The 20,967-nt window shown below is 38.6% G+C and overlaps 1 protein-coding gene across 6 annotated transcripts in view; it reads right to left on the reverse strand.

Annotated features, from left to right (window-relative positions):
* The window catches only part of CARMIL1 (capping protein regulator and myosin 1 linker 1), a 192,701-nt gene that overhangs the window by 79,526 nt on the left and 92,208 nt on the right, over positions 1-20,967 (reverse strand). For all 6 annotated transcript variants that reach the window (XM_039711045.1, XM_039711046.1, XM_039711049.1 and 3 more), the window contains exons 9-15: positions 18,459-18,534; positions 15,764-15,852; positions 10,670-10,764; positions 6,437-6,523; positions 2,504-2,607; positions 484-561; positions 292-368 (exon numbers count right to left, since the gene is read on the reverse strand). In XM_039711045.1, the coding sequence (XP_039566979.1) occupies positions 292-368; positions 484-561; positions 2,504-2,607; positions 6,437-6,523; positions 10,670-10,764; positions 15,764-15,852; positions 18,459-18,534 (606 nt within the window). The remainder of the gene's footprint in view (positions 1-291; positions 369-483; positions 562-2,503; positions 2,608-6,436; positions 6,524-10,669; positions 10,765-15,763; positions 15,853-18,458; positions 18,535-20,967) is intronic.

A 20,967-nucleotide genomic window follows, 5' to 3' on the forward strand; every position in this document is an offset into this window, starting at 1 on the left:
GTGATGCTTTGCCCTTTAGAGACATAAGATATATACAGATTTTCTGCTGCATCAGTATCACACAAACGCTTATTAGACAAGGTAGCTTACTTTACAGACCTTTAGGAAAGAGCAGAAAGGGAAAGAAAATATTTTGCTCAGAATAAGTAGTACCTACTTCACTGAGCACTAAGCTAAGGCTTTATAAAAAAAGTCTTAGATTTATTCTTAAAAAGAAAGGTGCTACATAAGCACAAAAAATTATAAACCAAAATACTGCAGGAGTTCAGGGTAATGACATTTAAATCCTACCTGTGAGAAAACAGAGTCCTTGAGAGGCTAAGGACAGCTAGATGCTGAAGACATCCACGAAGGAGGGCTCCACACACCTGGTTCAAAATAAGGGCAAACCATTTTACTTTACATTAACCCAAAAAAGTACCTAGGGATAGAAGGTGGGGAATGTTTCCTTGGTATTGAAATAGCAACAAAAATGGTCTTTACCATATCTAGTGCACACTCTGTGTTGGACAAATCCAGGTGAACAAGGGCATTCGGCTGGGCCAAAAAATTGTACAGGCTCTATAATTATTTGACAGAAAGAATTACAGATGTTAATTTTTATATTATGACAACTGTTACTGGATCACTACCTGTCATTGCATTTTTAGCTTTTACTATAAAATCACCTGAAGCTTCACCTAATCAATCCAATCTGTTTTACTTTTGTAGGCTTTCTTCTTTTTTTTTTTTTTAATAGTGGGAAAATGGAGCTCAGACTACACTTCCCCAACATTTCTCTCAAAGCACAGGTCTTGAGTTACTGCATTTAACTTTTGCAGCAGATGATAATTAAACAGTGATTTGTGGTGTCATTCAGATTGCTGTTACATTTCAAAAAGGCTAATTGGTTTGTAAGTTAAAGCCAGTCCCTTTAACCATGAGGGAAGTAACTAATTTGCACCTGAAGTTCATATTAGTTCTTAATATCAGCTGCACATTAAAGGTTTAAGGGAGAATATAGAACCTGTAGCAAGATTTTAACATTGATGGCTTCAGTACTGTCTAGAATATCTCATGTAAATGTTAGCATATGTAAAACTTCTTACTATACACTGTTTCATTTTGGGCTCTTTTTATTCTCAGAGAGCAACACAGAAAGATAAAAGTGTGACCTAATTCAGAGAAAAGTGTAAAGCTCAACTCCACATGAAATCCAGCCAAATAGTGCACACTTAACATTTCTAAAATAGATCTATCTTCCCAAAAATTAGGTCATTTAGCCCCTATAACTACAATGCAAGAGAGGTACTCACTTTCAAAATTTCCGTGTTTTCCTAGGGTTTATTTTAATTGATAAATAACAGGATTTTCTTGCTCCTGTTAGAAAACTGATTCCACAGATTAAGACATCTCAGTATTAATAATCTTTACCTTTGAACCATCCCTCTGACAGGCTAAGAGAAGCCCCACTTTCCAAATTTATTTCTTAAAATATTCTAGGTAGACCTTAGGTTTTTTTAAACACTCCCTGCCAAAGATTTATTTATTACATTTTATTTTACCTTTTATTTTTACATTATTTACTATGTTATTCTCTCAAAGTAGTGCACTGTGTGTCTTTACTTACATTTAACTATTTATTTGCTACCTTTAAAACCCTGTTGTCCCACTGACCCTTTCACCTCATGTCTGAAAAGGCTAGTTCTCTGAATATGCTGATTAACCTGCAAGTAAGATTTGTGAAAAAGCCATAAAGTCATATCTGACTGCACTTTAAATTATGAGATTGGTTGACCGTAGTTTTGCATCTCCTAGATGTTCAATACTTAGAATTCAAAACCTGACCGTTACATGCACATAACTTTTGATGTGAAAGAGAAATGTAAATGTAACAGTCAAAAAGTGAATATATACAAATTGAAAAGTAAGTGGATTTCATTATGGAGGAAATAGAGCTCCACCTTCATGGCAACTGATAAATTGAACAAAAGGGTTTAAAAACTAATTACATTCTTCAAAGAATCATGGGTTCCAACAGTACATGTCAAGGAGGTGCACAAATTTATTTATAGAAACAAAAATATTGAAAAACAGAAATTAATTATTTACAAATAAAAAAAATCATTTGCATCCAACTTTCCGAGGAAAAATTTGTAATGCTCTTATTATTAAAAAGATGATGAGGGCTTTTTAATGGCATTTTGTCACTTTCAAACAGAACTCAAAGAAAATAGTAAGTCCACTGAAAAAAAAGTGGTATCCTTGCACTTTTCTCATGTATCAGGAGAAGCCAAAGGCTAAAGGCATGAACTAAAATTATGTGGATTTTTTTTTAGTTGTGTGGGGCAGTTCTCTGACTTTATACCAAAGAGCAGAAATAAAACTGTTATTTTCTATGCCTACTAAAACTGTACAGAAGTAAAGTCCAAAAAAAGACCTAAACCAAAAGGATTTTGCCTTTCTCTCAAGCGTGAGTTAACACACACATTCGTTATCTCCGCGGTGCGAGGAAAGCGCTTACTGAGAGATCATCTCCGCGGAGCGCGTTCCCTGAGAGGTCGAGATAGACGAGCGTGCTGGCGATCAGCGAGTTGGCACTCAGTGACTGGGAAAGGCTGTTCACCCCTGCCAAAAGAGAGGTCACAACTCAGCTGAGCCAGCTCCACACAAAACTGGCCCAGAGCCTGCAAGTGCCCAATTTCAGTGAACACAGACACGCACAAATGTTTAATGACCTGCTATTGCCATCACTGTACTGCAGCTGAGGAATACAGATTACCAGGAAGATATGAGACCTTTCCCTGGCACAGCATGCCCAGTTCCACCTCCCAACCATGCTCTCTCAGCTTCCCTGATGGAGCCACAGCCACAGTGTGTTATACATCCCAGATCCAGGATGTATCCAGATCCATTTTCAAACAGATTTTAAAAGCACAGTTTATTCCATAATGTTAAGACAGTGTCTTCCTACAAACAATTATATTTAGATAAAAATATCTGTGGAAGTAGATGTAAGCATCTGTGGAAGACCAAGTATATTAACAATTATAATTGCTGGAACTTCAAAAGCAACTGGCAAGACCTAGAAATTAAAAATATTTCAATTAATGTATTTGCCTGTTATTTCATAAAAATAGTTAATTAAAAGTACCAAGAGATGCATAAAGATTCTCAGTTGCTTATCAGAACACATATTTTTCACATTAAAATTAAAAAGCTCACATTGGGAACAAACAAATCAGGGCTTTCTTCCATTGAAACTTTTCAGGTTTTCAAAATACAAATTAGGACATGGCTATTTCTGATTCCTTCAAATCTAACTTTCATCTGAGGGCTCTGCAGCTTATCATCAACTGCTCCATTTATTGTAGATGGTCTTTGCTGCCTTTCAAGCACTACATGCATTTCTTACATGTATAAGTGTCACTGTGTCCTTTAGTTGATGCAGCAGTTTTTTTCTAAGTGCCTGGTCAAATCTATGCACAAGGCAAGTGATCTACTACACAGCATTTAATGATTTCTCAGAGCTGGTCAGTGAAATTGGATGGGCATTCAATGGGTGAAACACATCCAGTCTTCACTTAAAAACTTATGAAACTGATTTGCCAGGAAGGATGTGGAAGAAACAGCTAGCAAGCTACTGAAGACAAAAGTACCGACATCAGTGCTTTAATTTTCTGGGCTTTCAAATATTATGAAAGTCTCCCATATCAGTACTATGGCTCCTGGCTTCAGGAGGCTTTTGAAACTGGAGAGTATTAAAGCACAGCAACACTTTTGTCAAGTCTCAAATCATTTCTGCTTAGTGTCATTTTTCTTTTAGCTTGAGATGGTGTTGTTGAATCTACACCCTCTTGCTAAAGGTAAACTGCAAACTAATACTTTTTGAAATTTTCAAAGATCTCAAAGTTCTGTTTAAATATTTGACATTATAGCTTTGGATCCACTTTAGTGAGCCTTCTCAACAACGTCTGCAAGCAACACCAAGAAGAAGGAACAAATGCAATTTTGTCCTGGTTGCTTGATGGTACCTAGTTATCATTTGGGGTTCCAGCTGGGTTAAACTACCAGCAATTCAGCATGTACAACCAAGAAACAATTCTGGGAATTCAGAAGCAGTGTCTGAGTTTGAAGGAGAAGAGGAGCTATCAAACAATTCATAATATTGCTGCTTGTTTCATGCTTAAAAAGGGCCAACTGCTCAAAATCAGCCACATCAGTGAAGGCAAACAATGTCAATAAGAGATTTTTCTAATTTGCCTCTGGCTTGGACTCAAAAAAGCAAGCTTTATCTTTGAATGAGTATACTAGAATTTTCCATTTAACCAGAATCTTCGAATCAATAAATTTATGTTTGAACTTCACACTACATCATGCTATACTCTAACAGTAATCTCACTTTCATTTGCAGACCATCTTTTATGCTCTTTTACCACTCTCAGGAGGCTTAGACTGTTAATAGTTCTCAGGAACTTTGAGATACAATATTTGAAGAAAGATCAGCTGGGAAGTTACCACCTGAACTCCACATGTCAATCTTGGAAACTTATCTCAAAGAGAAAGTACTTTTAAAATAAGGTACTTTTAAAATAATAAAACCTGTGAGGGTTTGTTCTGAATTTATGAAAAGCTTAAATTTATTTTAAAAAAGAAAAAAAAAGGGGGGAAAAAATGGTTAAAGGAAAAAATACACGCACTTTGGAGCCTACTGAATCCAAGATCCAGGGTCTCTTTTAGACTTTCTCCACAGAAAGTATTACAAGTTCAAAAATAGCTTCCCAAGTTAAAAACCAAATCATTACTGTCTAAAAAGAAAAAAAAGGGGGGAAAAAAAGTTTAAAGGAAAAAATACATGCACTTTGGAGCCTACTGAATCCAAGATCCAGGGTCTCTTTTAGACTTTCTCCACAGAAAGTATTACAAGTTCAAAAATAGCTTCCCAAGTTAAAAACCAAATCATTACTGTCTTCTTAGGTTAGAGAGGAACTGACAGCTTTGCAGCAACCTGAGTTGCTTCAGGTCCTGAGGGTTGTAAGAATTCCCATTTTAAGACATGGCATATACTATTTTTAAGAAATACTGAGGAGCTTCCATGGGACAACATTAATGGTAACATGTTAATCTGAAGGTCATCAGTATTAGACATACTGGAAAATATTTTCAGCTTTTGCTTAAAGATCATCTTTAAAAAGGATGTTAAAATCCTTCAGATTCTTTTAATAACCCCAGAATTCTTTCACTGACAAGAGATGTGTGGGTGAACTTCATCAAGCTGGCATTTATCCTTTATGAAGAATGAAATGTTTCTAGAATGTTCTCTCAACTCAAACTTCACAATCACTTGCTGAAATAATTCAGCTTACATGAAGAAAAGTAGAGAATGAATGAACATACCAGAACTGCATAAATTTCTATTAAATTCACAAATATCTTACTTCAAGAGTACATGTTACATTAGTCAAGATTCTTCACCGTCACCAAAAATTGAGTTAGCAGTAGAAAACAACAACCCCAGAGTTTAATATAAGTATTTTTAGTGTAAATCATTATTGAATAAATTCATGCTAGGGTTTCTGTTTAGTTAAGCATAATAAGAGCCATAGGCACTCATAATAACAAAAAGTCCTTTACCCTACCCATATTTCCCCAGGTCAATCCTAGAAGCTAAGGAGAATACAGAATCTGCAGTTCACTGAGCAATTATAAACAGGATAAAAGGGCATGGTTTCTATCTGTTATCTACTGATGTCCTTCATACTGTTAACTCAGTTCATCTTTTCCAGGTCATCAACATCTACAAAAAAGCAGCACTAATGTCAGTGTGGTTTTTCTATTTTTAACATCCATTACCTATACAGGAGACCCTGGGTTCGTGCCATCTGTGTAAGAGGTCATTGCTCCTATTACTTGTAAAACAAAAATGTAAAAAATCCTGAAAGCTTCTGGCTTCTGTTTCACTGCTGTGATCGCTTTTCAAATATAAAACCATTTCAATTACAATACCAAATCAGAAATTTGTAAATTATAAAACAAAGAAGTCTTTAGTCAGAGCAAGTCACTCACCAACTACTGTCACAAGGCTTGGTTTCATAAAATAACTATGTACAAAACATTTGGAAATTTCCCTACATATTTTTGCTTCAGACATTTTTTTGAAGTGCATATGAAACATATCTTTCATGTCAATCCTAATTTCAGTCTTCCTTTATAATATAGGTTCAAACCTAACCCTTACAGAAGCAAGTCTGAGTTTGTCAAAGTGCTGAAGGGTACTCAGAACCCAGCCCAGGATTCAGCAACCCAGGACTGCAAAAAAAAGCAGCTGCACTGCTGAGAAAATATACATAAATAATTAACAAAATTCATCATTTTATAGTCTGTTAAGAAAAAGTATTTTCTGTATGTAAGTCTGAAAGTTTTAGAAGAGAAAAAGAGGCATGTTTATAAAACCTACCTTTAGGTGACAAGGAGGTTTTAGATAAATTTAAATGCTTCAGTCCCTTTGGAAGTTTGGCAAACTGGATGCTCAAAGATGACACACCTGTTGGGGGAGCAAAGACAAAACAGATGTTTTCAGGTGAGCTCTGTGACCTCAGGTTTTGCCAGCAAATCTCAGGAGGGGCAAACTGCGCCAGTGACACTTGAGGAGGAACTGCACTCACTGTGCAGGTGGACTCTGTCATTTTATGAACCTTTTACTGATATAATCAAGATCCCTGCTTTGCCAACCACTAAACAGATAAGAAACTGTTTTTAACCATCAGTAATCTTCCTTAATTAGTTTAAAAACTTTATAATACACATATACTTTTGGGAAGGAGTAAAAGTGAAGCTATTACACACACCAAGCAGTCAGCACTTGGAAAATCTGGAAGTTTTATGTTTCAGAAAAAAAAACTAAATTAAAAAATCTAAGCATGAACTAAAACTCAACAATGCTGTTTCACACAGAACTTCAAACTATTTATATTTTCTTTTACAATGAAGGGTTGTCAAGGCAAGAAAGGCATCCACATTAGCTAACATCACCCTCTTTTTCTGAAGCAAACCCTAAGAACCTGAAACCTGTACCAAATCACAGTGACCACTTAATTCCCTTACAACAGCCTGCAGGCTACCAGCCAGGACACTGGCTTGGAAATGCCACAACTGCTTGCAATCCTAAACAGTAAAACCTATTAAGATGCTGAGACTGGACTACCTCAGCACAACTTCAACAAAAGAAGAAAACCATATGAAGGCACTTTTCATTAAAGCCTTTACACAGTGTGTCCAAGCTCCCCACTCCACAAATTTAATGCTCCATTTTAAGCAAAAGATTGAAATTTGATTAAGAGGGCACATCCTAAATAACAATGCAACTAAGCTGTGATATATTTATTAGAGGAATAAATCAACATAGAAACTCCAGGCTTAACCTGAGGTGTGAAATACAGTTGTCTACAGCAATTCATTTGGAGAGAAAAGGACACAGAGAAAGAGGGTAAAACCTTTTACTTGCTTGAAAACATAGTAAATTAAAAAGCTGATACCCTTTCCACATACACAGACATGAAACAGTCTGTGAAACTGTAGGTCACATACCTATGTTTACTCTGTTTTTATTCTGTCTTACTTATTGATAATGAGGGAGCCAGCTACCTTGCAGATACTGTGGTAGGGTCTTTTTAATGCTCTCTGCAAAAGCGTTGAGTGTAACACCCATGCGGCTCAAAACAATACACACTTTTTTATTTATATTGCTAAAGCATTAGACCCATGAGGCCTTAGAATAATTTATTATAAAGCATAATGGTAACCATATCCCTTCACCAATTTTCAGCAAGAATGAGTCAAGTCATACTAACAGGATTTTCTTCCCTAGCTCTATAAGGACAATCACTATCACTAATGTATATTAGACCCATGAGGCCTTGGAATAATTTATTGTAAAGCATAATGTAACCATATCCCTTCACCAATTTTCAGCAAGAATGAGTCAAGTCATACTAACAGGATTTTCTTCCCTAGCTCTATAAGGACAATCACTATCACTAATGTAATTTTTGCTGTTAAGCATTTTTACTAAGACATACAGCACATAGTTTTACCTCTCCATCTTTGTATTTAGCTAACAATCAGCAGACTAATTATTGTTCTAGCCAAGCTGAACAATTTTCACATCTTACTAGCACAGGGGTTAAGCTATATTTATAAGATACAGGAATCAAGTGCAGAAAAGAAAAACTGCTTCTGGTTACTCTGGTCCTTGAACACCCCTTAGGTCACTCATTTTTGCTAATGGCATAACAGAGATAAGAGTTCACATGGCAGAAATGGAGTTAGGTGCATCCAGGCACACAGTTTTGAATATGAGTATTACTAGGCTTCAGTATGCTTGTTTTGCATTATTTTTAACAAAATATGAGGTTAAATTCTGATCTAGTAGAGCCAAAAGCAAAACCGCCATCACTTCAGTGTGGCTAGATTTTTACAGACAAGATTGATAGCAAACTTTCCAGGTGTTAGTCTCACAAATATTGACAGTACCATAAAGGACAGCCAAACACAAATTAAGAGACTGGTTTCAGTAAAAAAAATCACTGCATATAAACACTGCACTGTATTTGAACTGAAGACAAGTCCTATGCTTTAGGTAAACTAAAACCGCTTCCCATGCTGTTGGAATACAGACAGTTGCATTAATATGTAATAATATCATGGCTTCAGTTATTGGTACTAAGCAATATGTAACAGCCTAGTGATGTTTGTGTTGATACAGGGTCCAATATGTTCTTCTCCAGAAAACAAACTCTGTGGTTTCCCTTATAACTGCAAAATAATCTAGTTCCAGTTCTTGCAGACGATTTTTCAAAAGGTATTTTCCAAATTCCATCTGTTTATATGAATCTCCACTTTAATTTGTGAAATCCTTCCTACCGCTCCAGTTTACCAAAGTCAAATCTACCTTGCACCCAGGGAATTTTCTTGAACTGATAAGTTGCATTATTTGCACTTTACAATTATAATTAATGTCTAAGTACTCTATAACCTATCTCATTCTAATGAAAAGGTCAAATCTTAATTGCATATTTGATAGGAGAGGCTGAGATAATGAAAAAACCCTACTAATTTCTCCAAGTTGTAGTTTCTGCATTCCACTTTTGTTTTATATGTGGATATTGCTGAATGGCCTGAATCTATAGGTTTGTTGCAAAGAAAGCACCCCCAAGGATATGTTTAAAAAACGAAAAAAGATCTCCTTCAGTGTAGAGTACCCAATGTTCAGTCAATTGTTTTGCTTCCAGGATAAAAATGAGTTCCTTAGGAAAAAAAAAAACTTTTCAAATAACACAACCTAAATACACTTCTTCAAAAGCAGAATCAACAATGTAGCAGCCTTTTCCCAGCTTGCAACAGAAATTTCTGTAAAATGCAGAAGGCCTGCAGCACATTGTAACAATAATGTTCTTCAGCAAAGAACTGGCTTTCATGTGATGAGAATTCTTAACGAGGACAAGCAATAATCAGCAGGCAATAAGTAATCAGAAGAGTTAAAGCAATTCATGTGAACAATTTCAAATAAAAAACTACTCAGAATAGGTTAAAAACAAAAACATTATCATACTTGCTTCTAGTCAAAAGAAAAGTGATACAGATATAGAAGGGGGAAAAAGGAAAAAAAACCCCTTCCCAGCTATTTTTCTCCTCACTGAACCAGCAAGAAAGAAGGGACACCTACAAAATTCTGTGTTAACAACATTCTGAGTCCATCAGGTTGTAATCACAATGAACAGCTTTTCTCTTTTGAATCATGACAGCAAAGAGAACAGAAAATTTCCCCCAAACAAATCAAATAAAACAAGAAAACATTCATTATGTAAAATTAATATTTTTCTTCTGGCCCAAGAGGAGCACAAGATAGTCTGATCCCAGAACACTATGTGCCTGAAATGCATTAAGTGAAGCAAATGGAAATCTCACATGGGCAGCGCTGAGGGGTCAATTCCAGACTGAAAGAATGTAACCTTATTTTAAAAATAAATGCCTCTTGGGTGAAAAAAGAGTAGACAAGGGAGAGGAATGACTTGATATGTACTGAAATCATGCCTAGGGGTGCCTAGTCTGAGAAAAGCTGAGCTGTTCAGCTTGATTTTCCATCTTGTGGAGTCAACAGCATTTTGCTCCATAGGAATGCCAGTTATGCCAGTATTATTGAATATCACCAAGACCTCACAACAGGGTAAGGCCACCACAGAGCTGAGAAAAAGGGGCAATTTTCATACTGAAAAGAAATATGGCATTACAGCTGAAATAAAAACACAAAAACATCAGAAAAATGCAATCCAAGACGCAAAGCTGCCTTGTGCTTCATCTTTCAGCTGATTACACTGCTTTGAAAAATGCACACCCCTTAAAAACTAGAGGGGGTCTTTTTACCATCTAGTCCTAAACAATCACTGTGTGCTATCTTTCTTTAAAATCCTTAAAGACATTAGTTAGTTTAAGACATTTAAATATTTCTCAACACACCAATGGATAGGAGTAAGTCAAAAAGAAGGGCAATTCTCAGTCATTTGGGAGCAACAGAAATTTACAGTAGCATTATGTACAAAACAATAACCTATTCTTCAGGTAAAGCTGAATGGAGCAGCAATAATCCTCCTATTATATTTCTAGAAAGGGAAAAATGTAAATGTTACAGTACCTCTATCTTCGAGTGGATTGCTAGCAAGGTTGATTGTATGGAGTCCTGAGTTGGGATTATGCGCCAGGGCACTGGCTAGTTTCTGTGCAAAATCCCTGCAACAAAAAAAGAGGGAGAAGGAATGTTGTTATCTCCTCTGCTAACAGCACACACAAAGACTTAAAAGCATCAAGGGATTACTAGATACAAGTGGCCTTTGCTAGTGCAGAGCACTAACTGATTCCTCCTGGTTCTAAACAAGGCTTATCTGGCTAATTTGCTATCTTTCATGGGGAGTTACTTCGTTATTTATTCATTATGTGACCTAAGAGACTGAAGGGTATACAATCAAAGCCTAAAGTGCTTTTGACAGAGATCTGAAGCTATAAAAACAGGACTTACACAGAATAACTGAAAACTTGACTACATCTTCCACCTCTCTGCATGCCACAGGACTTGGAGATTGACATCAACTTGTGCACCACCCCCTCCTTCACTCACAAGCCATCCTGCTCACTTGCAGCAGCTTTCTGCCAATAGTCACTCAAACAGATGGGCTTTGCAGCATATCCAGAAGTATTTCTAACCTAATAAAACAGCAGGAAGAGCTCTCTCAAAGAGCAGCAGCACACTGATGAGCTGTCTTTTGCCTCTTTTTACAGTGAGAAGCATCAAAGGGCATGACTGGCTGATCACAGTCCCAGCAATGGATCCAAAAGAGATGCAGAGTATCAGTTCTTTAATGCTGACAACAGCCAGGCCAGGCAGCACAGAGAGCTCTGAAGCAACTTTAACCAACTATGGCAGGTAGATGTAGTAGCATGACCTCTGCTCCAAAGCCACTTTAGAGGCAAGGGAGCACTGCCCCACCTGAAAGTGCTTTGCTGCAGCTGGACTGCCACCACACACAGCACTAAGCTGAAAGCTAGCTTGGGTTTTGTTGCACACCACACTGTCACACTTGGGTGGAGATACATTCCTTGCATGAAGTCAGAAGGATGATGTCTTATCAGCTCTAAGACAAATCCTCAAACCTGTTCTCGTACCAGCTGAGAAGTTATGATGTGATAAGGGACTAGACCTACTGTGGGCTTTTGATAAAGTGAGGCTGTAACCTCAGTGTTCTTACTTCACCTAAGTTAGAAACCAAGATAGAAAGCAAAACTATGTCTTGAACTTCCTTTTTTCTCTCTCTGCCTTGAAGTACATTATTTCTCCTCCTGTAGGCCCTCTTTCCTTGGAACAGATCCTGCTTACCACCAAATTCTGTGCTGAGAACCACAGTGGAGGCAGCATCCTCTTCTAGTATTCAGAAAAGAAGCCCCAAATTTGTTTGGGGCTGAACAGCAGTAGCCTCAATAGCTTTTGGTTATCTGAAGTTGCAAAGTTTACTGGAGTACAGAGATGCTCCAGGGAAGTTTAGTTACTTTGAAACCCTATGTCCTTCTGGGGTTAGAACTGGTTCCAGCACTGCAGATGCATGATGAAGGGCTGCCTTTAGGAAAAACATATTCTCTTCCTAAAATACAAGCAGCATGTGAATACAAACACTCAACAAAAAGAACTTCTGGACTTGAAACCTTGCCACCTGACAGGCCCCAGGGTCTCCTGCTTTGTTACCAGCTGCTGTTGCAGAAGACTACAGATCTCCTGTAGGTCCTCAGTGATATTTGCCAACACTCTGGAAATCTTCCAGCATTTCAAATAGTGCTAGATGCCTGCCCTTAGGCATCTGAATCAAGCTCCTTATGTCCAGCCAAGAAAAATGAGGTTTTGAATTAAAAAGCAACAAACCTTTTCCTCTTGAGGAGTTTCCTCCTCTTCCTTTATCCCTAACAGATTCTTGTCATTACAATACTTTGCCTATACCTCCAGGCTTGTTTACTTCAGCTTTTGCCAACAATATAGGCAGGATTACCAGAGTGTTTTGGACAACTAGAGTGTGCGTGAACTACTCAGCAAAGGCACAGCAAAGCAACTTCCACCAGAAAGCACTGGATTATCTATATTGGGCTCACAGGGCTCCAAGACTCATTTTGGAAAAAATAATACAACAAATAACACACACTCCCTGTGCAACCTCTGCCATAAACAGAGGCACCCTGGCTCTGCTCATGGGGGAACATCTCTTCTCCTCCTTTGTTCACTATTTGTTTCAAGTCATAAAATTTGTTACTTCCTTTGGCTGCACACTTAGGAACAGAGCATGCAGTGTAAGTCTGAAACTTTCCATAAAGCATCAAGCTTGCTCTATATGCATTACACAGCCATGCCTGGCTAAAACAAGCTTATTCAGACTTGGAGGTAAAGCCCCAGAAAAATTCAATTTAACTGTACATATTACAGACTAAAGATATTTCATCAAGGGAAAGAATACTACCAGTCTCAGACAAACAAAACAATTTCTTGAGGTCGATCTAGAACATCCCTGAAACAGAAAAACATCCCTGAAACAGAAAAGAAGAGGATGTGTGGAAGGAAGCAACACTGTTAGGTCTAAGGACATTAAGACCCTGTCAAGAAGGGAAAGATAAGACTCTACATGATTGTCAAAGGTCCTCTAGGCCCTCAGAGGCCAGGAACAGGCACTTCTGTTGCTCCCCATGTGGCAGCTGGGCATTCCCTTTGGAACAGGGCTGCACAGGACAGTGTGAAAGGAGGCAAAGACAGCCTGCCTGCCAGCTTTCAGACAGCATGGAAGTGCAACAAATAAACCACTTGCACCAGGTCCTGCAAACAGGCCTTTGCAGATTGGGAAGTCTGTCCTGCAGTTCCATGGAAATCACAGAATATCCTGAGTTGGAAGGGACTCCCAAGGATCAAGTCCAACTCCTGGCTCTGCACAGGACGCCTCAACAACCCCACCATGTGCTGAAAATTGTTGTCCAAATGCTCCCTGAGCTCTGGCAGGGTTGGGGGCCATGACCAGTGCCCTGGGGAGTCTGTTTCAGCACTCAACCACCCTCTGGAGGAAGAACCTTTTCCTAATATCCAAGTCCTTGGATAGCATCTCCCAACAATGCAGGCCAAAGGCAGCTTCCACCACACACAGCCTGTGCCTGTCAGACCAAGCTTCAAAGCCTGGTGGAGACCAAAGCCCAGCCTAATCAACAGGCTGAGCTGCCCACTCAGAAATGAGTACTTTGGTTATCACACACTGTCCCATTCCTCTAAAATAACACAGAAATTAACACTCCTTTCAGGTTCATTTTTTTGGGCCAGCCTGAATTACTCTGCTCTCCCTGAAGTCTGGAAATCACGTATGTTAATTAAAACATTTACCAAACCATTAGTGATTGAAGCCTTCCAATGCTATCTAAACTGCATCCTTTATGCATAGTTAAAGCAAGAGCAATGGGGATAAAATTTCCAAGAGCATCTAAACTGCAAAGCACAAATCTTATCAGACAGGGGCTCTCATTTGACATCCTGTTTTTCCCAACAGGAAGTTCACACTTCCCTGGTTCTGGGTCCTTATTACTGCTACTGCACAGCAGTTTGCTGTTTCATCATTTGGGAGGATGACAAGTGTTTATCACGCTGTGGCCCAAACCAAATCACAGAAATGAGTGGCTGGAGATAGAAAAGAACAGAGTTATCTTAAACTGACTCTGCTGCAGGAAGAAATATGCTCTTGAAGCTGCTCAGGTTATTTTTTACAGCTTTACTCTTGGTAGCTTTTGCTTAACCCTGGTTTGGCATTCTATCACAGCTCATTAAAAATGACTGGTCTGTATCTCCCCTTCCACGGGAAGGAAGATAGCCAGCAACAACAGGATCTCCTAGCAAACAGATATGAAAAATGGCAAAACTGACAAATGCATCCTTGGCAAAAACAGACAGTGTTGATCAGAACAGATACACACCAAGGCACAATGCCAAACACTCTGCATGTAGATGGAGACATGAAAACCGAAGTCACAGGTTGATTATCTGTCAGGTCCTATTAAAACTGAAAGCAGTTAATCCAACTGTGATAAATTAAAGTAGGCAATGTGCAAAGGTATTCAACATATCCTTTAATATTAATGATTAACACTAGATTTCATGGCACACACTGGAAGAAAAAGGAGATTAAAACCAGGGGCTTATGTTTGAATGACAGCTATTAAAGGCAGTGCACTAGTGATCAGAAAGTTCCCATATTATTCCAAACTCAACCTCAAATTTTTTGTGTCATGTAGGCAATTTACTTTTATAGGCATTTCAACACAAAGTGCACTTTAAAAAGGAGAAAAAGACTCCAACAATTGAGGAGGAGGCAATGTAAGGCACACCAAATATCTCCCCTGTGCTCATTTCCCTTTATTTGTAATTCTGCATAGTGTTCTGCTTCTCCCACCTTTACACTGCTTTTTTAATTAAAAAAAAAATCATTAGCTCTAGAGTTTATCTTGTCTATGTTGTCTTGGACCTACCCTAATACTAAAACAAGCACTACAAGTATAAACTGGAACAGCTGGAAGTAGCTTGAACTTTGCTTCTATTTCCTGTGAAGGGGGGAAAAAAGCAAATACCTAGTAACTACATCTTACTGTGTTTAAAACATAAGCAAGGATTTAATTGTACAGCTTATTTCAGTGTATCTTCTTTCTAAGTCCACGGCACGCCATTAAACTTACTGATCTACTTTCTTCAAAAGAGTTGTTAATGTAGAAGTCCTGTTATATTTGAGCAGACAGCAACTCACATTAAGATAATATCAACTCATTTGGAAATGAAACGTATTATGCAAGATGGCACAGTATCCTTTTTTTTAAGAATACCTAAACCATTGTTTTTTAAATGATAAAAAGGTGTTGATACTTCTATTGGACCCATATTTGGTGGAGGACCAGTAAGAGCCAGTTTAAGGTTTATGCTCTCTTTCAATCACTTTGCTCCACTTAGCCCAACTCTCCAGGCAGAATCTTTAAAAACACCAGTTTAAAGGGATTTCCTGGACATACAGACTCTCTGGAAAACCTGATAAAAAGCTTGCGACTAGAGGCTCCCCAGAACTAGACAGACATTGAGCACAGCTTTTTTAATGCTTATTCTGGCTAACATACACCTCACATCCCTTTTAGTGGGAGTAAGCAGCACCTAAAGCAACATTGTGAAGGAATTACTTACGTTCTAAGCCCGGCATTCTCTAACACCAGCTCTTCCAAGCGACTGGACCTACTCACCACTCGCAGTATCTGCTCACAGAGATCAGTGGACTGCCACAGAAAAGACAGAACAGAGTTAAAGAACACAAACACAGAACAGACAGTTATCAAGTTAAGCTGTACATTGTAATGGGATCCAGGCCACAGCCATCTTCTTGTTATACATAAATAGGAAGTAAGAATACCAGAAACATTCAGGAGAGTGAACAGAAGACTTCTGGAAAAGACTTAAGAGAAGCAGGAGGCAGACTAAAAGCAAGTCACTAATGAACCAGGCTGCCTAACCAAAAGGGGCAGAATTTTTATGATGACAGTGAAAACAACATAAATCATGTGGTTCAGGAAAAACTCTCACTCAATTTTAAAAGAAATCTTGTTCATATGCATGCTACTCCTGCAGAAAAAAGTGGTAACTAGTGCAAAGGAGAATAAAGCCTGACCAGGAATGACAACTAAACACAAAGAAATAGGTCAGAAGGCATAGTTGTTTTAGTTTTAACAAAAAAAAATCCCAAAAAAACCTCAGGAGGAAAAGTACCCTAGCTAGAGAGGTCCTCCAAAGACTCCCAAGGACAAGTGGTTAAGGGCCAGTATATTTGAGCATGAATTCTTCCAGCCTATGCAGAAGCAAATCCCATCTCATGTTCTTACTGTGGTTGAATTCTAGAAATTGTATGGATATTTGCAAGTGCCATGAGCAAAACATTACAACAAAAGAGTTTGTTTGCTCTGCTCATTCAGCTAGAAAGATAAAACCATAATCATTCAAAAGCCATGCAATGAACTCTGTACCTGTCACCTTTTATTATAAACTTTTATTTTGCTTCTGGATTTGACTTTTCTTTTTCCCCCCACAGCTCACACTAACCAGCGTTCATGTGATATGCAAAGCTGAATTTCGGTCATGACCATGATGTGCTGAAACTATTCTGCTACCTGCCTTTAAAGACAACAATGTGACATCCATACCTGGGATATCTTTGTCTCTAATGACTGTCTGACATTTTCTAGTTTGTATATTTTTCAGGGTTTGGGTTTTTTTACCTTTAAACTAATTGAATGTCCAAAAAAAATCTGCTCTAAACAAAATAAATCTGCTCTGTCACACATGTAATACCTTATTAATCCTTTATACAGTAAAAGTTGACAATTTTTGGTGAGGACTGTCTACTCAGCCATCTTCCCAATACTTTCTTTATCATCCATGTTTCAGAATATTATCACAATCTTTCTACAGTACTGTGACTGCAAGTGGGAAGTTTCATGCCTGTACTGTAAAACCACTGTGGGTGCTGTGTATTAAACACAATGTCAGAGTGGGACTCGTGAAACACAATGCACTCGATGGCCTCCGGGTATGTCTGACCTCATAGTGACCCTAGGCAGTGTTCTTAGGGCATGGATTTACTGTCCAACAATCTACATTTTCCTAACTTTTGACTTAAAAACTGAATGTCTGGAAGGTAAGAGATTGGGATTTTTTTAAGTAACTGATGCATCTTCTAGACTGACTAAGTTTATTTGTTTTCTACAGGAAAGCTGCTAAGAAAAAACCCTGAAATATTCACATAAATATATCTCAGACAGATAACAGGGCCAGATTTAGTTCTAAAAAAACTACACCAGCCAGTCTTCTCACTAAGCAAACTATCTAATTTCACTGAAGCAGAAACTGATTAATTGCATTGTACCTTTTAACAATGTTGATTTTAACAGCAAACTACAACAGCACTAAAAATACCACCACCTTCATTCCATGCATAACTTTGAGAGAGATCTCCCAGCAGGAAAGAAGTGTTTTGTCTACTCTTTTGCCAAGAATCACATAAGTTCCTACTGAACTTTCATTGGAAATGATAGCTTAGGAATATAATGAGAGCTTTACAGATCAATAAAATGGCATTAATTTAAAGAAGAGGAAATTTAATATTAACTTTTAAAGGCAAAAGCTTCTGGAGGCAATCATGAAAACAGTTTCTCAGGCAAACCACGAACTCCACCTGTAACTATAAACTTTAGGAGAAACAACATATTTTGATATGTTTAAATTGTCACTGAATTACTGCTTTTCTTGGCCCTTTTTCAGTAGTCCAACTTATTTAGATGTGCCATCTTTTTGTTTTTAGCAATAAAAACTGATATGGAAAAATACTGGTGCCACACATCAGTGTTTTGGAAAACTGGGAGAGAAAATCATCAAGATGCAATGACAACTACACAGAGAAAAAAGTGCTTTATGCAGGGAAAAAAAAAAAAAAAAACAAACCAGAATCTTGGCCTTTTCTCTTCACCTCTAAAAACCAACTAAGTTTTCTGGCTGCTTTGAAGTTACTTTCCAGTCAGTCTCATAATATTGTTTGGGGCGTCAGCAATGCCTAATGAAGTTTTATGAGCTACTACTATCAACCAACAAAGTTTTTGAGCTATATTATTTGAAATTTTGACAAGACTTGACTCTCAGCAGTGTTTTTATGGTGCTGATTGACTATCCAACAGTTTGTATTTTTCTGATATGATTCCAGGAAAAAATAAAACTGGCAATAGATTGCACAGTTGTACTTGCCAAAAATATTTCCCTTTAAAAAAATGAAACAGCATCCTTTAAAACAGAGCACAGCCTGACAGAAGCAGATACATTGTTTCAATTTATTACTTACTAATTTCAGATCCTTGGAGGACAGCTTTGTAAACCACTGATTATACTCCAGAGCAGCAACTATAGGTATTAAGTCTCTAGAAAAAGAAAAACACTTTTACACACATTTCATGTAACTGACATTTGAAACAATCTCCTAAGTGTTCTTCCATGTCTCATTCCCCATAGTTTTGCAATGCTAATTGCCTACCATCCCCATTATAGAAAGCTCCTCATTCTAAAAACAGCAGCTGGATGTCTTCCTCTTATTTTAATAAAAATTTCTGACTGGACAACTGGCATCCATTCTAGTATGAATTTTAAAATCAGGAATGTGTCTGGGCTGCCATTCCTACTTTTAGCATAACTTTTTCTTCAGCCTGTGACATGTTTAAGCTTCTTAATCACCTCTAATTATAATTTAGCATGACGCTAAAAAGCTTTTTGGCAGTCCGATGATTTAATATAATTCCATGACTGAATGCTTCTAGAGAACCCCTCCTTGTCTCATCTCTATAGTTAAATTCCCCCAGGAAACAGGAGACCTGCAACAGGATAATGCGACATTCAGCACAAACCCTCCTTAATTGTGAAAGGGATTTCACAAATGAAATTCTAAATTATTCCCATTTTCTCCATTCCAAGCCTCTTAACGTGATCTGCTCTCCCTCTGTTAAGTTTCTCCAGCAGCAGACATTGATGAATGTCACGCCCGTACGCTACCCCCCAGCAGATTCATTCATCAAGCACTATCACGCCATTTAGCAGTGCAGCACTCGGATCAGTTTGGTGCTGCATATTAAACACTTACATACACCTACACGGAGGCTTAACAGCTCCTTAGAAAGTCCTTGTCTACATAATGAAATATGTAGACATATTTCTGTAACATACACACACCAACTTATCAAACCAGCAAATCAGTGCCATTCAAGCTTGTTTTTCTAGGGAGAATTTTTAAAGAATTGGCTTTTATTGGCTAGTCCGACCCGCCCCAATCCTTCATTCGGGACATGACACAGGTAGGTATATGCAGGACATATGCAGGTAGGCACAGGTCTGCACTTAACATGCAGCACCCTTCTCCTATCTTTTTTTATTCTTCCCCTCCTCCAGTTTTCCTCTGCAAACACACAGACACTTTGGGGAGGTTGTTAAACACACAGGAAAGCCAGGAGACAAGGCGACATCACGTGGACAAGCAATCCGTAGGCTATATTGGGAACTGCAGCTGCTAGATTTGGAAGTACAAGCATCACTAAGGTAACAGATCGAAGGTGCAGCATCTTGCAGCAAAAGGCTGTAGCCCACCAACTGAGAAGCTCATGCAAATAGACCATTTTCACACTCCTGCAAAGGAACTAGTGTGGGGTGCCCTTCAAGGATTTAAGCCATCTTTCCATCTTGTTCACAGCACACATCACGTTGCGTGATGAATTCGTTTCCACAGGCACAGCAGAAACTTAGCAGCTTCGTGGAGTGCACAGATTTATTTCTGTCCACCATGTTGTTTTTGCTCCTACACACACACACTTCATCTCCATGTAAAGTAATAGCTAACTGCAGAAACGTTAGGTGAGAAAAAATAACAACCCAGAGGTACTGCCCCTTTAGGCTGGATAGGCAGGAATCTTTCCAAGGAGTATGGAATGCCCACAGACAGAGAGATTTGCTTCTCCTCTGTGGTTCCCTGGCAAGACCACTAAGGTGGTAATGAATTTGCACTTGATGCCTCTCTTGCCACTGCCTTTGCCTTGGAAGTGGAATGAATACAAGAGCAATTTTTCAGGTGAAATTTTGGTTTGTTCATGCAGTAGTAACCAGGCAGCACAGCTGGGCACACAATGGACAGGCTGACACTGGAGGAGCAGAGCTGGGCATGCTGTGGACCACCACCTCCAAAAGCAGCAGAAGGTACCATGAGCATTTGTAGGTCAGCCACAGCAGCAGCCCTGTTCCTTCAAAAGAGCAGAGGGACAATGACTGGGGATCACCAACTGCAAGTGTTCACGCTGCCAAGGAGCTGGAAAGGCAGCTTGGAGGGCTGGCAAGAGCTCGGGAACTTCTGGGCAGGAGAGTGGCTGCAGACAGAACTTGCCTGAGGCTGTGCCTTTCTCCCCTTTTCACCTCTGGCTCGGGAGAGAAATGGGTGAAGGACAAGGGGTGCTCAGTCTCAGTGGCACAGCTATGACACTTTCAAGAAATATTCAAAGATGAGAACCTGCAAATCAGCTGGGCTGATTTGTTTTAAAAAATTCCTGTTCAGTTGCAACGATATTTGTTGAACAGTTTAATCTTCTGCAGTATCCAAGGCCTCTTTGTTCAGCCCCAGTCACGCACAGATCCTTCCTGGGACCTTCACAGACACCAACTGCTCCCCTCTACACACCCTGTTCCCCCTACTCCCAACATGCCTGCAGACAATGGAGCCCCTGCCTGTTCTGAAAGCAGCTGCACTTACCATCTACAAACTTTGTTTTATCCGATTCTAACATCTGATTTTAAGGGAAGATTTGTTGGTTTTTTTTTTC

Source organism: Passer montanus, unplaced genomic scaffold (genome assembly GCF_014805655.1).
Source record: "Passer montanus isolate IOZ18808 unplaced genomic scaffold, ASM1480565v1 scaffold24, whole genome shotgun sequence".
Classification (NCBI taxonomy): domain Eukaryota; kingdom Metazoa; phylum Chordata; class Aves; order Passeriformes; family Passeridae; genus Passer; species Passer montanus.